The sequence below is a fragment of the Mastigoproctus giganteus genome, chromosome 1 (genome assembly GCF_048544385.1).
Source record: "Mastigoproctus giganteus isolate SK-2022 chromosome 1, ASM4854438v1, whole genome shotgun sequence".
Classification (NCBI taxonomy): domain Eukaryota; kingdom Metazoa; phylum Arthropoda; class Arachnida; order Uropygi; family Thelyphonidae; genus Mastigoproctus; species Mastigoproctus giganteus.
In genome coordinates this window covers 40847125-40866641 of record NC_143575.1, presented here as the reverse complement: position 1 = coordinate 40866641, position 19517 = coordinate 40847125, and the positions used below count along the sequence as shown (strand labels likewise).

General features: G+C 36.5%; 1 protein-coding gene across 1 annotated transcript in view; it reads left to right on the top strand.

Annotated features, from left to right (window-relative positions):
* The window catches only part of Ac13E (Adenylyl cyclase 13E), a 189596-nt gene that overhangs the window by 18279 nt on the left and 151800 nt on the right, over window positions 1-19517 (top strand). Inside the window, exon 2 of the mRNA XM_090370805.1 lies at window positions 14127-15903. Coding sequence (XP_090226931.1) covers window positions 14400-15903 — 1504 coding nt within the window. The 5' untranslated portion in view covers window positions 14127-14399. The remainder of the gene's footprint in view (window positions 1-14126; window positions 15904-19517) is intronic.

Genomic DNA, 19517 nt, shown 5'->3' with positions numbered 1-19517 from the left:
AGTCTTTCCCTGATTTCAAACATTTATTACACAAGAACTATGCTGGGTACAAACATACAGCTTTTTGCAAATTTTACCTCAGCTCAAAAAGTTATTTTTTACCTCTTCAGTACATTTCTACATATGCTCTGTTTGTTGCCTGGAGAAAGTCTAGTCGATACTCGATTTCTCTCCGTGTTTTCTCCATCTTTTCAGTAACCATCGCAAAAGCATCCGTTATCCTCGCCTTTAAAATTTCAGTATCACGAACTGGAGTCAAATACACTTTGTCCTTGATATACCCCATAAAAAAAAGTCGAGGGGTAATGTCCTGTGAATGGGCTGGCCACGGTGTTGGACCATCCCTCCCAATCCATTGGTTAGGAAATGTAGCATCCAGGAACTCACGAACAACTACACTCCAGTGTGGTGATGCATCGTTGGAAAATTACCCATGGCTGAAACTCTTCTAACTGACGTGCAAAGTATTGCTCTAACATGTTCAAGTAAACATTCGCTGAAATGGTAGGCTCAGCCAAAAAAAATGCTCCAATAATCTTGTTGTGCATTAGGCCGCACCAAATGTTCACTTTAGGGCTGTCCCTCTCTTTCTCAAAAACAACATGTGGGTTCACTAACCTCCAGATACGGACATTGTGGTGATTTACCTTCCCCGAGGTGTGGAAGGTAGCCCATCAGAAAAACAAACACGCTTAAGGTAATCATTGTTTTCATCAACTCGCTGCAGAATCTCTGTAGCAAAAGCAGCATGTTGGAGACTATCGTCTTGCTCCAAGACTTGAACCATTTGCACTTTATATGCATACAAATGAAGAGATTTGTGTAAAATTTTAACCACTGTCCTCTGAGGTATACCAAGTTCCCTTGATGCATGACGAGTTTACTTCCGAGGACTGCATTCAAAAGCATCATGCACAGCATCAGCAGTCTCTTTACTCACACTAGGCCTACCAGTTAGCTCGTGCCCACCAAATATGGAGGATGCGGAAAGGTCAGGGAATGACCACCGCATATCCCAGGAGCAATATGGCCTTAGTTGCTAATGCTCCTAAAAACCAAATAACAATAAATAACAAACAAGCTTACCAGTTCTTTTAAGGTTCCCAACACTGCTAGTCTCTCTAAACTTTGCATACCAACCTCTGGTGTTTTTAACATCTGGTGGATCTCGCCCATACTCTCTTTCTAAAGTTTCACTGAACTGTAAATGGCGATTTTGTTTCATGAAACCACAAAACACACTGAGCTTTCTCTGGTGCACTATGGTCATAGATGCTGATGCGCCAAATAAATCCCAAATCAACCAACTGAGCTTTCTCCTTCGTCTACATCATTTTGATACTGGCGATTGCAGCTATGTCTCCATGGTAGCAATTGCAGAACTACCTAGATCGTCCAGAGATTGTGCAACTGTACAGTGCAAAAAACTTTTTTTAAGCATTGGCCTTTGTTATGACACAAGGTGTAAGTTTTTATCTAGCATAGTTTTTAAGTTAATTTTTCTTAACCAGGGAAAGACTTTATTCTCACCCTGTATTTCTGAGTATTACTGGGGGACCATGCAGTTGGGCCTATGGGGACTTTTGCCCCCACAGTTTATATGTCAAAAAAAGTTCCTGGCTGTTTCACAGTTGTTTCATAGGAGCTGATTCAGCCATCGTAGAAAGCAACGCAACTCTGAACTCTAGCCCCCATCTCCCAACCTTCTCCCATAGTAAGGTAGCGGATTCATGATTTCTGCTCAATGGGTTATGTTTTTATAAACGTATCCTTGTATCTGGCCAGTGCGGTTTTTATATATAAGCGGTATATAAACAAAGGCGAAGAAATAGTCACCGAGTCTGAGGTGCCAAAAAGGGAAAAGCAATTAATGATACTGCTGTTTGTTTCAGTTAGATCCAAATCGAAACTAAAACTAAAGTATCTAAAGGTTTAGTTTACCTTTGTTCTTTACTTTCCCCCAGTCATCTCATAAATGACTCATTACATTATAACTCACATGTAGTGGACATCCATTTTTAAAACACTAATGTATCAGTGTTAGTAGTGGTAAAGTATAGGTTATTGAGATTAGGAGTGATATATTCTGCTAAGTAACAGGTGACAACATAACCGAAGTAAGCCGTGCCGAAAGTCTATAAGTGTAATTTTAGATTTGTGTTGATATTCCATCTTGCATATTCTATAGTGAACTAATATCTCGGTGTAATATTTTACAACCATATTACGAGTACTTTAGTCCTTATCAATATTTGTAATTTTTTGATCTTTTTAATTAACGCAAAGCATACGTCATTCCATTGATAAGTTCAATAAAAGATTATATTTAGTTTAGTATAGAAATTTTATAATTATTTTTTGAATTAACCATGGAGAAAAAACATAAAAGCAATGCTTTTAAATGCTCTAACAAAAGAAGTTAAACGTTCCAAAATTGACTACATATTTTGCTCGTCCACAAACAGAATTAACATCAAAGTCAAGTCAATCTACAACGTTTGACATTGACGGAATGGTAAAAGAGCCATCATTTGAGGTTGAGCAAGAGAATGAAAAAACAATCTCTTGCTCAAAAAAAGAAACACATTTGATGAAGAATTCTCAAGTAGACCATCTCCTTCTGTGGAAGAAAATGAAGCTTTTTCAATGTTGAAAGAAATGGAAAATATCAATATAAAAACTCTTAAAAAAGAGAATTATTCCACCAACATAGCAAACTATCCAGAGAATTTAACAGCAGATATGAAGACATTTATTAAAAAATATAATGCTTTCAAGCCAAAAGGACCATTTCTGAAAAGTAACAAAAATAGATAATTTTCGATAAAATATTACTCAACCTCTAATAAATCTGAATTAAAAATGAATAGGCAGTTGTTGTGCTATTCCAACAAACTGGATTCCGTATATTGCGAGCCATGCTGAATGTTTTCTGGAACTAGATGCAACTGGACGAAAGGCATCAATAATTGGTAAAATTTGTCTACTAAAATTAAGGACCATGAAAATAGCTGTAAGCACGTAGAAGCATGCATCACGAAAGAAACATGGAAAAGCAATACAGGACTTCATAGAATTATGGAAGAAAATTTGAAAGAACAGTAATTTTTGGAGAAAAGTATTAAAACAGGTGATTAAAATAATCCTAAAATTGTTGAGAAATTCATTAGCTTTAAGTAGTCATCAAGAAAATTTAAGTGATATGTTGGAAATTTTTTGTTGGATGTAAAATTGTTAGCAGAATATGACCCAATTATGAGACACATTGTGGATTTACCGACTGGCAGCATTACTTATTTAAGTCCCAAAATCCAGAATGAAGTTATTGAATACTTGGGCCAACATGTAAGAAAACAATTAACTAAGGATATTAAAGAAGCCCCATATTTTTTTTTCCATCATTGCTGGTACAAAGCAAGATATCTCAAAAATGGCTCAACTAAGCTTGGTGTACCATTATGTCTATATTGTAAAAGATCCGTGTGACGATAGACTTAAATGTATAGATGTCAGAGAAATGTTCCTTGGTTTTCTCACCATTACTGATGTATCAGCTGCTAGAATAACGTCAGTTATTTGCGACGCTATAAATTCAAATGATCTGGTTCTTTCAAAATGTCTTGGGAAAGGGTACGATGGAGTAAACACAAGTGGTGCATATTCAGGAGTACAATCCTGCCTAAAATAATTACAACTGAATGCGTTGTACTCACATTGTGTGGCAAACAATCTCAGTCTAGTTATTAATGATGCAGTAAATGGAGTACCTGAAATATCTAACTATTTCAGCATTGTTCAAAGTGTATATGTGTTTTTTGGTTACAGTATCAACCATTGGGACTTATCTCAAATTACAATTGAATGCAATATTGTATTAAAGAAATTAAATCCAACTTGTTGGTCTAGTCAGCTTGCATCTATAATTGTTATAAAATTGAGATTTCCTGATTTGCTAATGGCATTAATTAAATTATCATTCAATCGTCAAAAAGCGATGAAGTTCTCCTGATTAAAAATAATATTGAAAATTTTGATTGTTTTAATCACTGTACTGATAAAAAAAAAAAATCTTGTCGAGTATTAATTGAACATTAACAATTTGTAAAGAACGAATATGGATGTTGGTCAAGCTGCATTGGGCATAGAAACATCATATCAAGTGGAAAAATTAAGAAATAAATTTGAAATGATGATGCTTCATCATCTATTGCACAGAAATGGAGTATACCTTGTCAATTTGCAAATGAATGCAGGCGATTTGTTAAGAAACATTTTGATCAACTGGCAGAGGACTACTGATTTGAAAATGCAGAACTGCTCTTTAAAGTTAATATTTTTTTATTGTGTAATTGACTTAGTGACTACAGAACTACACAAAAGGTTTCAAGGACTAAATATATTTTATAACTTGTTTGCATTTCTTACAATTAATCCAAATGAATGAAAATTCCATTATAAAAAATGCAGAGAAGATGCAAAAGAAATTTTCAAGTGACTTTTCAGAATCATTTTCAATGCAATTATTACTTTGCAATCATTAATTATAGTTTTAATTTTTGCAATTTCACTTTTTAGTGACTTTGCATCAAGTCACTAAAAAGTGAAATTGCAAAAATTGAAACTATTCACAAATTTGCAGAACTAGTCATAGTAAAATACTATGATATGAGTGCTAGTTTTTCAGAAGTGTGCTCCTTATTGATATTATTTTTGACAATTCTGGTTACTGTATCAACCGTGGAACACTCTTTCTTGAAATTAAAATTAAGAATTATTTGAGAAACAATATGGGACAACGTCTATGAGCACTAGCACTGCTTAGCATAGAAGTGCAAGAAGTGCATCAATTTCTTTAATGATTTTGCCAATGCCAAATATAGATGAAACCATTCTAAATTACGTAAGTCAATGTATTACTTCATTTAATTTTCAGAATTTATTTTTCATTTTTATATTTACAGAATTTAATATTATTTTTGTTTTTATATTTTATTGATAAAGATTTTAAATACACATTTACCATTGTATTGTTAATTTTTTATTTTTACCAAAACATATTTTCAGGGGCCCACACTAAACTTTGCATTGGAACCCACTTTTTCTAGTTACACCACTGCTGTGAAATAAGTAAATAAGTAGCTTTAAGGTTCTAATCACTTGTTGGGCATATTGTGTTTAGCTAAGGAATTTTACTTTTTAGTAAGGACATAACTAATTTAACACTGCGATTGTAATGGTATAGCATAATGCATATCTTGAACTTGATAGCATAAGGCAGTGGTTTTCAATCTTTTTTTTAATAACAGCACCCCTAAGTAATTTATTTTATTTTGCGGCACCCCTACTCAATTTTCTGCCTGTTAGATCCGATTCTCTCTCTCTGTATATATCCGTGTGTGTGTGTGTGTAAAATTTAAAAAAATATGTTATATGATATTTATTACAATAATATAATTATAAAAATTACATTTCATAATACAAATTATATATATACAGTATATAATTTTATTGTTTATATAGAGGTACTAAGTAAACATCAGTTAGATCACCACAAAATTAAAAAGAAACTGTACACCTTTTTATAATGAAATAAACGTATAAATTAAAAAATAGTAATAAGTTTAAGTAACTTAAACCCAAATTACGTGGCACCCCTGGAATGTTGTTGCGGCACCAGCGGGGTGCCACGGTCGAAAACCACTGGCACAAGGTGTAACCAGCAGAATGATTTTGCCAATGCTAAATCTAGATGATGCTGTCTTTGTGTGTGTTAAGTGCAGGGAGTGTGAAAAAATTAGGCTCCAAATCAGCATTCTGAAGGGTATATATGGTAGTTTAAAGAATAGGGTAGATGCCCTTGAAAGGATTAAAGTGGGGACCCCATCAGATGCCCAACTCAATGAAAGAGCTCACACTTGTGCATCAGACAGCACAGCGGCAATATCCAAGGCAGAATGCACTGGTCCCACAGGAGGGTGGTTATTGTCAGTGACTCTGTCAGGGAAACAGGAAATATGTTGTGCAAGAAGGATAGGTGGAATAGGACCATGATATATCTGTTGTGGCAAAAGTAGATGATGTAGAGCAGATATCATCTTTTAAGGCCACAAAAGGTGATATTGTTGTACACGTTGACACTAATGATGTTAAGAGTAGGAGATCTGAGGACTTAATTAACAAGTACAGGGTAATGTTGAGAAAAAAGTTGCAAGTTAGGATTGAATTTGAAGGTGTCTGCAATTCTGCCCAGACAGGATAGGAGGGAGTATATGTTGAGAACCTTGTGGGTCAGTTTGGCCTTCAAGAGATTGTGAAAGACTTATGGGTAGAAATTTTCTCAGCGTGGTATGTGCTTGTTAATAGGGAGAGACTGTGTTTACAAGGATGGGATACACTTGAATAGAAAGGGTGCATGAATGTTTGCTGATGCTATTGAGGCAGAGATAGGTGGGTTGGAAAACTTCTAGCTTGTGGGGATACATGGACTAATAATAGCTTAACCAGCACTGTAGGCAGAGGCAAAAGTGATTATTGCACTACTGCTATTGGTACATGCAGCAGTCTGGAAAGCAAGGTATCTGGGATTTCAGGCCCTGCTGTGGGTCACCATGGAACAAATGAATACTTGGGCTGTGTTAGGTGACTAAGAACAAGTGCATGTATACTGGGACAACACACATGAGGGAGGGGGCATAAATTAAAGTTGAGGAAGGATGGTTGCATGATAGATGTGCAGAAGTTTGCCTTCAGCAAGTGGGTGGTTGATTGTTGGAACAGGCTTCTATCTGTTGTTGTTGTTATTGTGGAAGTGGATGGGTTGATAAAATTCAAGGAAGAACTAGAAATATTCTTGGATCATTGTGATTACTACTACTGCTACTACATAAAGAAAAGCATAATCAACCAACTGAATATTGTCTCTTTGGACCACTTTGCTGACTCTTCAGAAACCTTTAGAATGGTGTAATATGTGCATTCAGTCAGGTAATGATTACAGGCAATTCCATGTAATCATTATAACATGGTACTTCTAGAACACAGTTTCACTGAAACACAATTGAAAAAGTGCGACAATCCTCGCACAACACGATACTTATATAACACAGAGAATTGTGGCAACCTCGCATAACATGCTAATTTTGAGCTTTTATGTAGGGGGAAAACTTTACTATTATGTTGATGTAATTTTTCAACATTTCCATTCTTTTTTGTGAATCCCTGCTTTTGGCTCGCTAATCGTTAGGCAAAAAAAAAAAAAAAAATATTGGGAAATCCCCTTATTAGGTTTTGTAGTAGTAGCAGTGGCATGTGATGCAAGAAAGCAAGTGTATGAGCTTATGCAGCATCAGCCAAAAAAAAAAAAAAAATACAAAATAATTCCCTCTAAATGTCCAGTTCCTCCTTAAATTCATTTAATCTATCAACTTCCACAATGACAGATGGAAGTTTGTTCCAGCAATTAACTACCCACTGGCTAAAGGCAATTTTCCACTCATCTATTCTACATCTGTCTTTTCACAATTTTAATTTATGCCCCCTTAGGTTCGTAATCTGAACAAGTGGAAGAATTCCATAAGAATTCAACGTGCTCAACCCATCCAAGGCCTTATACACCTCAATCAGGTGCCTAATCTCCAGCCGCTGCAATTTGCAGAACTTAAGCCTCTCTTGGTAAGAGGATCCCTTCATTTCCCTCACCAATCTTGTTTCCCTTCTCTGTACATGCTCAAGCAAATCTATATCCTTCCTAAAATGAGGCATCCAGACCTGTACTCAGTACTCAAGGCGTGGCCTGACCATTGCCTTATACAGAGGGACAATCACCTCCTTTTCCCTGCTAGCAAAATTCCTGTATATCATTGACAATACTCCATGACCTGCTATTGCAGCCTGTCTGCATTGCTCAGAAATCTTCATATCTGACTGCACAATTACTCCCAGGTCTTTTTCATTTTCTACCACCTTAAGTGTACTACCACACAGTTGGTACGTTTCTCTGGGGTTACTTCCACTCATATGCAGTACTTTGCATTTGTCAATGTTAAACTTCAGTTGCCACTTCTCAGCCCATCTGCTCAGATTTTTTGAGCCTGTTGCAGTAGCACACTGCCATTACTGTCATTAACAACCCTGCCAACCTTTATATCATCTGCAAACTTCGACACTAAGCCTGATATACCTTCATCAATATCATTAATAAATATACAAAACAACAGTGGGACTCCACTAATAACATTAGTCCATGAAGAGCAATACCCATTGATTATCACCCTCTGTCTTCCACTCAACCATCCTTTTATCCATTGTAGCAACTTACCCTTAATACCATTCTGCTTCCATTTGTACAGTAGTCTACCATGCGCAACAGTGTCAAAAGCTTTCCTGAAATACTCGTGTCACTCTTCGATCCCCCTTTGTGAATTGGGGATACATTTGCCCATCTCCAGTCCGTGGGGACCTCCTCCAAGTCCAAGGATGCTCTCATAATTATGGTTAAAGGTTTGCTTACTTCCTTTGCCACCTCCTTTAATATAACTGGATAGATCCCATCCACCCCAGGTGCCTTTCTTATGTTTAACTTCAACAGTTTCTCCTCTTCTTTGTTCTCAGTTATTACAAAATTATTAAGCATCTGCTACAATTTGATAACCTTTTGGCATTTTCCTTCCTTAATAACTCCTCATGTGTGAATTTAGATGCAAAATACTCATTCAGTTTGTTTACTATCTGAGCAGGATCATCAACAGTCGAACCATCAATATCAAGTGGACCAATCAGATTCATCCCCTTCTTTTTAGAGTTTATATAAGTAAAGATATCCTTGCTGTTTTTCTTATCATCCTTTGCCAAAGATTTCTTGTAATCTGCCTTTGCCTGCCTAACCTCTTTTGTGACTTGATTACAGACTAGCTTATATCTGCCATAGGCTTCTGTGTCGCCTGATAATTTATGTGCATCCCATGCATTTTTCTTCTCTGCAACGAGTCTCATTAATTCATTTGACAACCATTTAGGCCTAAACCTTGAACAATATTTCTTAATAGGTATGAAACTTTTAGTAGCTTCCACGATTAATTCCTTGAATGCTTCCCACTTAGAATTTGCTGTTGGTAACATCATCAGTTGATCCCACTGTACAGAATTTAAAAACTGTCTGAGACCACTATAGTCACCTTTACGGAAGCAAAAACCCTTTCCTTTACCTCTGATGGTAATTATATCTTTAAATAAATTCTGCATCACTGCCACCTAGTGGCTCCTTTATCTGCAAATTCTTAATACACGAATAATCACTGCTGATAACCAGATGAAGAGTATTACCCTCTCTGGTTGCCTCTCAAACATGCTGCCAGAAACAATCATCCAGTAAATCCACAAAAGTCTTACTAGTGTGCTAGTGATCAATCCACAAGTTCCAGTCAATATCTGGGAAATTAAAATCCCCCGTTATAGGACATTCTGATTTACTAGCCCACTCTATTTCTATGTACAATTGTTCATTGTACTCATTTGAGTCATTAGGTCTATAACACACACACTCCTACTCTTTATTTTTGCTTTCACAGTGCTTATGTCACTCCAAACTGACTCAACAGTGCACTGTTCATCTATGTCAACTGGATGCACTTCTTTTGTGCTATTGAACTTATGGAAAAATCTAGATTTCAAAGTTTTATTGCTATTGGATGGTTTTATTATTATTGGATGGTAGCAGGCCATCCAAAAGATTTAAGTCATCCAAAGGAAGTAGTAGTAGTAGTGGCATGTGATGCAAGAAAGCAAATGTATGAGCTTATGCAGCATCAGCCAAAAAAAAAAAAAAAAAAAATCACACCATTCCCTCCAAATGCTTGTCCAGTTCCTCCTTAAATTTATTCAACCTATCAACTTCCACAACGACAGATGGAAGTTTGTTTCAGCAATTAACCACCCGCTGGCTAAAGGCAAATTTCCGCACATCTAATCTACATCTGTGTTTTCTTAATTTGAATTTATGCCCCTTAGGTTCGTAATCTGAACAAGTGGGAGGATCCCATCAGAATTCAGCGTGCTGAACCCATTCAAGGCCTTATACACCTCAATCAGATCACCGCACAGGTGCCTAGTCTCCAGCCACTGCAATTTGCAGAACTTAAGCCTCTCTTGATAAGAGGATCCCTTCATTCCCCTCACTAATCTTGTTGCCCTTCTCTGTACACGCTCAAGTAAATGTACATCCTTCCTAAAATGAGGCCTCCAGACCTGTACGCAGTACTCAAGGCATGGCCTGACCATTGCCTTATACAGAGGGATAATCATTTCCTTTTCCCTGCTAGCAAAATTCGTATATATCATTGACAAAACCCCATGACCTGCCCTGGCAGCCTGTCTGCATTGCTCAGAAAACTTCATATCTGCCTAAACAATTACTCCCAGGTCTTTTTCATTTTCTACCACCTTAAGTGTAGTACCACACAGTTGGTACGTTCCTCTGGGGTTACTTCTACCCATATAAGTAATGTTCCTACCGCTTAGTACAACTTCTTTAATTAGATCAAGGCATTATATCTACCTTTGAAATGCATTACATCAAAAAATCGTTACAATGGATTTTGGAAAAAATTGATTTCGAATTGAATTGATTGAGGCATGGAAACATTTTTCAATTGTGGACTGTATCAAAATCATAGCTTTATTGCTCAAAGAAGTAAAACTGTCAACATTAAATTAGCATTGGAAAATGTATGGCCAGAGTCAATTCATTCAGGAAATATGGTTGAACTGACAGAAAATGGAATCCATGTGATAGTAGAACTTGCCAAGTCGGTAGGAGGGGAAGGGTTTCGATGATATGACTATTGAAGCCCTCGTGGGTAGCACAGTTGGTAGAATCACTGACCTCCCTATACCGGGTGGAAAAGATATAAGTTCGAGTCCCGTCAATGACAGGAGGAATTTTTATGGGGTTTTTTCACAGTGTGGCATAGTTAGTTGGTCTCAGCGAGGGTAGCATGGTTTTTACTCCTGGAAACTCTGGTTTATCATCCAGAAAAATAGAAAATCGACCTCAGAACACACAATTTGAACACACACAGAGCAACATAACCTTAGTCGCTGATGGTCCTAAAAAAAAAAGACATGATTACTGAAGATGTTCAAGAATTACTTGTAGAAAAAGAGGCTGACGAAGCAGATTTGGTGGAAATGCATCAGAGGCAAATCAAATCAGTTGAATCAGAATCAGATAAATTCTGAACTTCGAAATTTTACTCTAGAAAGTATACAGAAAGGCATAAAGTTATCCGAGCAATTAGAATCTTATTTTTTGAATTCAGATTTTTCGACTGAAAGGAGTCCAAAGTTCAAAAGGGAGCTTTAAAAATGCTTAGTTCCATACGGTGAAACTACAAAGATCTAAGCAAAAGCAAACAAACCCAGAATAATGATTTTTTTAAAGAGAGCAAAAGATACACGAAATATAGAATGGTGTATTTTTGTCAGTTTTGTTAACATTTTGTTAGAACTGGTGTATTTTTGTTAGATCTTGGAATGTAACCTCTCTTTTTGTACTGGTTCTTAGTCCCGTATAACACTATTCCGCACTACATGAGATTTTATAGAAACCTAACTACCATGTTATATGAGGGTTACTTGTATTTTGAATAAAAGTAATAAAAGTGAATAAAATTCACTTCACTTTTCAAAATGAAGTGAAAAGTTCACTTTGTGTTCTTTTTATTTCACCACTCCGGGAGCTTTAATGCAACATGTCATATAAACTCAGGAGCAATCAGGATATTTTTGCTATGAGTTTTCCCTGATATAAAATCTTTTTCTTTTTTTTGGACATAATTTGCTGTTTCTCTCATCTTCATGAAATTGTACTACCAGTTATTTTATTTTTGAGGACAGTTCTTTACCGTTATATTGTTCAGGGTGTGCAAATACACCTTGTGATTTCTTTAGGTTTCTGGCTTGTTTTTTTTAAATATTATGGAGCATTAAATTCTTTTCAGTTTGTGCAGGGACTGACTAATAGAGTCAGGGCTGAGAATTTAAATCAGTTTTTAGCATGTAGATAACTGCATGCCTAACTCAGGACTAATGGCATGGTGCAATTGATTCATGCATTGCCTTTATTGGGATGTACAGAAGCCTAGAAAGTGAGGGGAAGATATTATATTGAAGTTTGTTTGGTTTTTAGGAGCATTAGCAACTAAGGCCGTATTGCTCCGGGGATATGCGGTGGTCATTCACTGACCTTTCCGCATCCTCCCTATTTGGTGGACATGGGCTTGAACCCTGGTCTAATCAAGAAGAGTGTGCTACGCACTGCTGCTCCTGCCCACCTGGCTACGGAGGCGCCCAGAAGAGCTTATAACACCTGATGGGGGGGGGTCCTTGTGGAACAAGCACTCAGTTGTGCTAAAGTTACTAAGAGTACAAACAGAGGCATTTATTTGTTTATATGTTAATGCAATGAACATATTAAATAAATTTGATGAATTTGAAGTATTGTTTAAATTATCGAAGGCTGATATTAGAATTATATCAGAAACATGATTTCACTTTGCTGCAGAATTTGAATATGGTGAGTGTGAGGTGTACAGAAAAACAGACAGGATAGGTGGTGATGGGGAAGATTGCTTTTGGTTAAGAAGTACATAGACTGTAGAACAGTGCACCCAAGATGCAGGTTGCCTATTGAGTTAGTTTAGCTTGACAAGGTATTGGTATTGGGAAAACAAAAATGAGAATAGGACTATATTATAGGCCAAATGACAATTTTTGCTTCCTCTCTGTAGTCAATTCTCCATTTTAACTCCCTCTTCTGTCATATTGAGTGACTAGTACTAATACAAGTAACATTCGAGCCCGTCACCACCAAACATGGAGGCTGCGGAAAGGTCAGGGAATGACCACCGCATATCCCGGAGCAATATGGTCTTAGTTGCTAATGCTCCTAAAAACCAAATAATAAACAAACAAATAACATTATTTTGTTTGTACACATGTGCTCATGGGCTGTTTTGCATGTTATGTGGACTGAAAAACCCACAGTTATACAAAGACTGTGGGGGCTGTGCTTTCTCTGCCTCAGATTACCTATGCATCTTTCTCATTGAAGATGTAGGAGGACATATGGGGGGACAGTTCTTAAGGAGCTAAAGTCCTTCCCTCTAAGAACATTTTTGTTTTATTTTTATATAATCATACTTAAAAAAAAATATATATATATATATATATATATGTGTATTTATATTGTGTAGTCAATCCTGACCAGTGCCTGCAAATTCACCTTGTGCAGAATGTGTTAATGAACTCTGCTTAGTAGATCCAGTTGGTGTAGTGATGTCTTTGTACTGTAGTATTATGTCAATGCTTGTAAAGCTACCAATGTGGAACATTGTATGCCTTATCCCCAAAATAAAATTTCTGGTGTGCCACTTGAAGAAGCTTAAAGAATTCCTCCAGTCATGGAATTTGATCTCAGATCTCTTCAGACAAATGAGAGGTCTGGGACCTCCCCACTATACTATCAGTGGAGGACCTGTAATATGCAGAATTTTCAAAATTTTTATAATGTTTAGGAGTACAGTTGTGATTATTACACATTTTATAATTTTGACTGAAATAAAATGCAGTGGGGGCTATCCCTGCTTCAGGTACCCAAGTACATTCCTGATTGAAGATGACCCATAGGGTTGATGTCTGCTCAGGAAGCTGATCAAGGTCATGCAATATCTTGTGATGGTGAAGGCTGTGTATCTTCTAGTCCATATCAGTCACAGATAATCATTTGAATAAACATTAAAAGGTTGTGATGGGATCCTAAATTTGATTCCATGTTAAGAAACAAACTTATAATGATATATTTGTTTTAAATGTTTATAATATTTTCATTGTTTAACTGAATTTGTAGATATAAGAGAATTAAATTCCCTCTGTTAAAAATTAAAAAGAAACTCAATAAACATTTGTCAGGACAATGGGAATAGAATCAAATTGGATCACACTCTGTTTTCAACAAGCAAGTGTGCTAAATTTTGTTATGTTGTTGTTGAATATTATAAAATGTGTAGTAATAACTTTAAATTTGTTAAGCTTAATTTGATAATAATGATTTTTTTTTTTTGTTTTTTTAGTAGGGTAATAACTGCCATTAGGATTGGTTGCTAATGAATCAACCTTGTACCTATTTGAAAGGGGTGATCTGGAGATATTGGAAATCACAAAATTAATAAAATGCTTATCAAGAAAACATTAGGTTCTTTGACTCAGTATTTCTGTTTCCTGAACTTCTGGAATGAAAGAAAACTTGTACTTAGGCCATCTCTTTCTTTTATCAGATGCCTTCCTTCTATGATGGATAAAAAGAAAACCTTAAGGGAGAAGAGGAGACACCTATTCAATTGACAATGACATCTGTTAGTTTCTCAAGTGGAAAACGACACTCATCAAAACATGAGGGCAGTGAAAGAGAATTTCCATCTGTTAAAATTTCAGTTGATCATCCTCCTCAGCATTCACCATCTTCACACTTTGAAGGATTTGGTGTTCAGAATCAGCCAACATTTTGTCCTGTGTTATTTGAAAGAGCATCAAAGACCTGGTGGGATCCTAAATTTGATTCCAGTGTTCTTGAGGAACAATACAGAAGAAGTACTTTTCCTCAGTTATGCCAACGCTTCCAGTATGCACTTTTATATTTATTTTTGTTGTCTGTATCATATTGCATTTATTTCGCCTGTGTGGCTCATAACAACTGGATACCATTTGTTGTAGTTAGTTTTGCTTTAATGTGCTATACAGTTGGTGTTTTGCTGTTTACTTATACACACCATTATCAAAATTACCATTTTCCAGTCTCTGTTAGCACCACTATATTTCTCTGTGCCTTATCACTCTCAGCATTTGCTGTATTTATACAACAGCCAGATTCCAAAAATTCTGACATTTCTTCTGTAGGTTTATTTTGTATATGTATTGAAGTATTGATGTTAATGTACACTGTGATACCAATGTCTTTGTACCTATGTATCCTTATTGGAGGAACATATTCTGTTGTATTTGAAGTACTTTCATGCTTGTTAACTTCTGAAAACAGTTCAAGGATTGTTGTTGTTAAATTTTTGCTTCAAATGTGCATACATCTAATCGGGATACAGATTCTTCTCCTAGCAGAAGTTCGGATGAGAAACACATTCATGAAAGTTGGACAATCATTAATGGTAAGACGAGATCTGGAAATTGAGAAACAATTAAAAGAAAAAATGATTCATTCAGTTATGCCACCTAAAGTTGCTAATTGGTTGATGTCTACTCAGGAAGGAGATGATGAAGATCATGCAATATCTGGTGATGGTGAAGGCCGTGTATCTGCTAGTCCACGTCAGTCACAGATGATATTTCGTCCTTTTAACATGCATAGAATGGAAAATGTAAGTATTTTGTTTGCAGATATTGTTGGCTTTACAAAAATGAGCTCAAATAAAACAGCAGAACAGTTAGTTGGACTCCTGAATGATCTTTTTGGACGTTTTGATTACTTGTGTTCTAAAGTAGGATGTGAAAAAATTAGCACTCTTGGAGACTGTTATTATTGTGTATCTGGGTGTCCTGAGCCCAGACCAGATCATGCTAAGTGTTGTGTAGAAATGGGACTAGGGATGATCAAAAGTGTTGGAGAATTTGATGATGATACCAATGAAGATGTTAATATGAGGGTTGGTGTACACACAGGAACAGTTCTTTGTGGAATTGTTGGTACTTGTCGTTTTAAGTTTGATGTTTGGTCTAATGATGTGACATTTGCAAATCTGATGGAATCTACAGGTCAACCTGGAAGAGTCCACATATCGGAATCAACATATTCATTCCTCCGTGACTTATATTCTGTAGAAGAAGGTTCACCCCAACAGAGTAAGTTTGCTTATTTTAATGTGTCAGTAGTTTTACATTAATAATTATATACAGATAAACACTTGTCTGTGTTTTATGGAAATACTTTTTTTTAACCCAAACATTTCTAACCTTCATTGGCAAAAAGATAAATAAACATATTTAGTATGAAAATGGCCAAATTATACAAAGAAAAATAATTCTCGATCACTCATACCTTCCCAATTGTCAAAAAGTGACTATCTGTTTCCTGAACTGTATGAGACATGTTGTCTCAACTGGGAGTTACGGGCTTGGCACACCTAGGGTCCTGAGCTGGATATTATCATTCTTCTTTTCCTTGGTCATTCTCTTCTACTTCTGACTCTTGTTCTCTCTCTCTCTCTCTCTCTCTCTCTCTCTCTCTCTCTCTCTCTCTCTCTCTCTCTCTCTCTCTCTCTCTCTCTCTCTCTCTCTCTCTCTCTCTCTCTCTCAGGGTAACTCAGATTTGATTTTTTTTTTTTTTTTTTTTTTTTGGCTGGTGCAGCAAAAGCCTCAGGCTTCCTTGCACCATATGGCTAATAATAATAACCTATTCCAGTGATAAGCTATGTACTGCCCAAAGGTAAAATTCACAATTTCCTGACTATCTTATGATAGTCTGTAACTATCCCATGCTCTTTTATTTATTTTTTAAATTAAATCTTTAATCTTTTTTGTCATACATGTTGGTATTTTTATTTTGTAGTATACTACATGAGAAATGAATGTTAGTGGATTTCAGGATAAATCTTTTAAACACTTCCCATAATTTATTTTTCTCATGCTCTCCCCAATTAGAGTCCAAGAAATACTTCAGTCTACTATAGGATCCCCCCTTCCAAAATTGTACCCCTTGCACTTTCCTCTGACCAACAAGGTTTCTTCAGACACACACTATCCATTTTATAAAATTATGGTTTTTACTTGCTGTTGGTTGCTCTACTGTCATATTCTTGGTATGAACCAGATCAAGAACATTTAAGTCCCTTGTTTCCTCTTTGACATTCTGGAATAAGTTATCCAGTTAGTTCAGAAATGTGATTCCTCTTGGTATACTGCTGGTCCATGAAGTCTAGTAAGAGGTAAATCAGGAATTGCCCATGACAAGGAAATTGTATTTGCTTGCCAATATAGTTTGCCTAAACAGATTTTTATCATATTCCTCAGTTATTTGGCCCATAACATCCTCCTATCATCCTTCCTTTGCTACTAGCCATCTCATACTACTCAGGCTCAGCTTCCAACTGGAGTTGATTAGACTCTAGAAATTGTCATGCTGCTTTCAAACAGCTTTTGATAAGAGGTATTACTTCTCCCCTCCTCTTGAATTACACCCCCCACCCAGCTATTCTGTACACACTATTCACCCTAAGGAAATTCTTCATCCCTTCCTCATCTTGTGGTGGCATCATGTTTCAGCCCTACAGTGTTAGTTGACCAGATCAGGTCAGCTAGCTCAAATTTATTTATTCTGTGTATGACACTCCTGGCATTACTGTCTGGACAGCTTAGATTTTTTTTTTTCATTTACTTTTCGCTAACCTGATACATTTCTTAATGTTACTTAAACAATTTTTTCTTGTGGCTTGTATTTGCTGATATATCTGAGATCCTGTTTCATTGTTTCCTTCTATGTGCATGGTAAAGAAAAGTTATTGTCTATGTCCATGCCATTAATCTATAACTTTTCACTGACTTCCCTATTGCTTCCCTCTATAAAAAAATAGCAGTTTCCCTGAATATCTAAGGCCTCCTCTATGGCATTAGCAAAGGCACTTGCACCTTTTCTGTTCAAATGAATTCCATTTTTATTGAACAGATTTCTTCTAACTAGAGCAGGCTGTTCTGTGAAAAATTTACTCCCACGAGCCTTACAAAGTTCCTAAAGTCCAGAGTTTTAAAATCCCTCCTGTCATGTCTTGGTATAATTGCAGATAGATAATAACATTTTAACCTATCTCACAGCATTTTTCTATCATAACTTTATATTTTGCACTAATTCCTCATCTTTTTTGCTTTATGTAGTTAGCATTAGTAGAGGCATATGACGCAAGAAAGAAAGCTTATACAGCATTAGCCAGAAAAAAAAACAACTTTCCCATTTCACCCATCCATTTTCTCCAAATGTTTGTCTAGTTTTGTGTTGAATTTATTCAAGCTGTCAACTTCCACAATGATAGACAAAGTTTGTTCTAGCAATCAACCATCTGCTGGCTAAAGGCACATCTATTCCATACATCTATTCTACAACTATCTTAACTAAATTTGAATTTATGTCCTCTCAGGTGATTAATCTGGGCAAGAGGAAGAATCCCATCAGCATTGAGCATGCTCAAACCATTCAAGGCCTTGTACACTCCAATCAGATCACCTTGCAAGTGCCTAGTCTCCAGACACTGTAATTTGCAAAACTTAAGCCTTTCTTCATAAGAGCAACCCTTTGTTCCATTCACTAATCTTGTTGCCCTTCTCTGTATTCATTCCAGCAGCTCTACATCCTTCTTAAAATGTGGCCTCCAGACCTGTATACAGTATTCAAGGTGTGGCCTGGCCATTGCCTTATATAAGGAGATAATCGCATCCTTTTCCCTGATAGAAAAATTCCTGTATATCATTAACAAGACACCATGAGCTACCCTTGCAGTCCATCTGCACTTCTCAGAAAACTTCACATCTGACTGCACAATTACCCTAGATCCTTTTCATTCTCTACTATCCTGAGTGTAGTACCACACAGTTCATACATTACTCTGGGGTTACTGCTACCCATATGCAGTACTTTACATTTGTCAATGTTAAACTCCAGTTGCCACCTCTCAGCCCATCTGCCTAATTTTTCTAGATCCTGTTGCAGTAGTGTACTGACATTAGTGTCAATAACAACCAGTGGTGAGCTGTGAATATTTTAACAATGGGCTCGTAGTTTTTCCGACTTTCTATCGAGTAAATCTGATCGGTCATGGAAGTGACATCATCCACGGCTTCCAGCAATAATTCAGACACAGCTTGGGTTTGTTAAGGGAAAGTCTTGTCTGACAAATTTGATAGGCTATTATGATGTGGTTACAAAGGAACTGGATGCAAAAAATAATTTTGATATCATATATTTGGATTTCAGGAAAGCTTTTGACACTGTTGCGCATGGAAGACTACTGTACAAATTGGAGCAGAATGGTATTAAGGGTAAGTTGCTACAATGGATAAAAGGATGGTTGAGTGGGAGAAGACAGAGGGTGGTAATTAATGGGTGCTGCTCTTCGTGGATTAATGTTATTAGTGGAGTCCCACAGAGTTTGGTGTTGGGTCCTCTGTTGTTTTGTATATTTATCAATGATATTGATGAAGGTATATCAGGCTTGGTGTCGAAGTTTGCAGATGATACAAAGGTTGGCAGGGTTGCTAATGGCAGTGTGCTACTGCAACAGGATCTAGATAATTTGGGCAGATGGGCTAAGAAGTGGCAACTGAAGTTTAACTTTGACAAATGCAAAGTACTGCATATGGGTATAAGTAACCCCAGAGAAATGTACCAACTGTGTGGTACTACACTTAAGGTGGTAGAAAATGAAAAAGACCTGGGAGTAATTGTGCAGTCAGATATGAAGTTTTCGGAG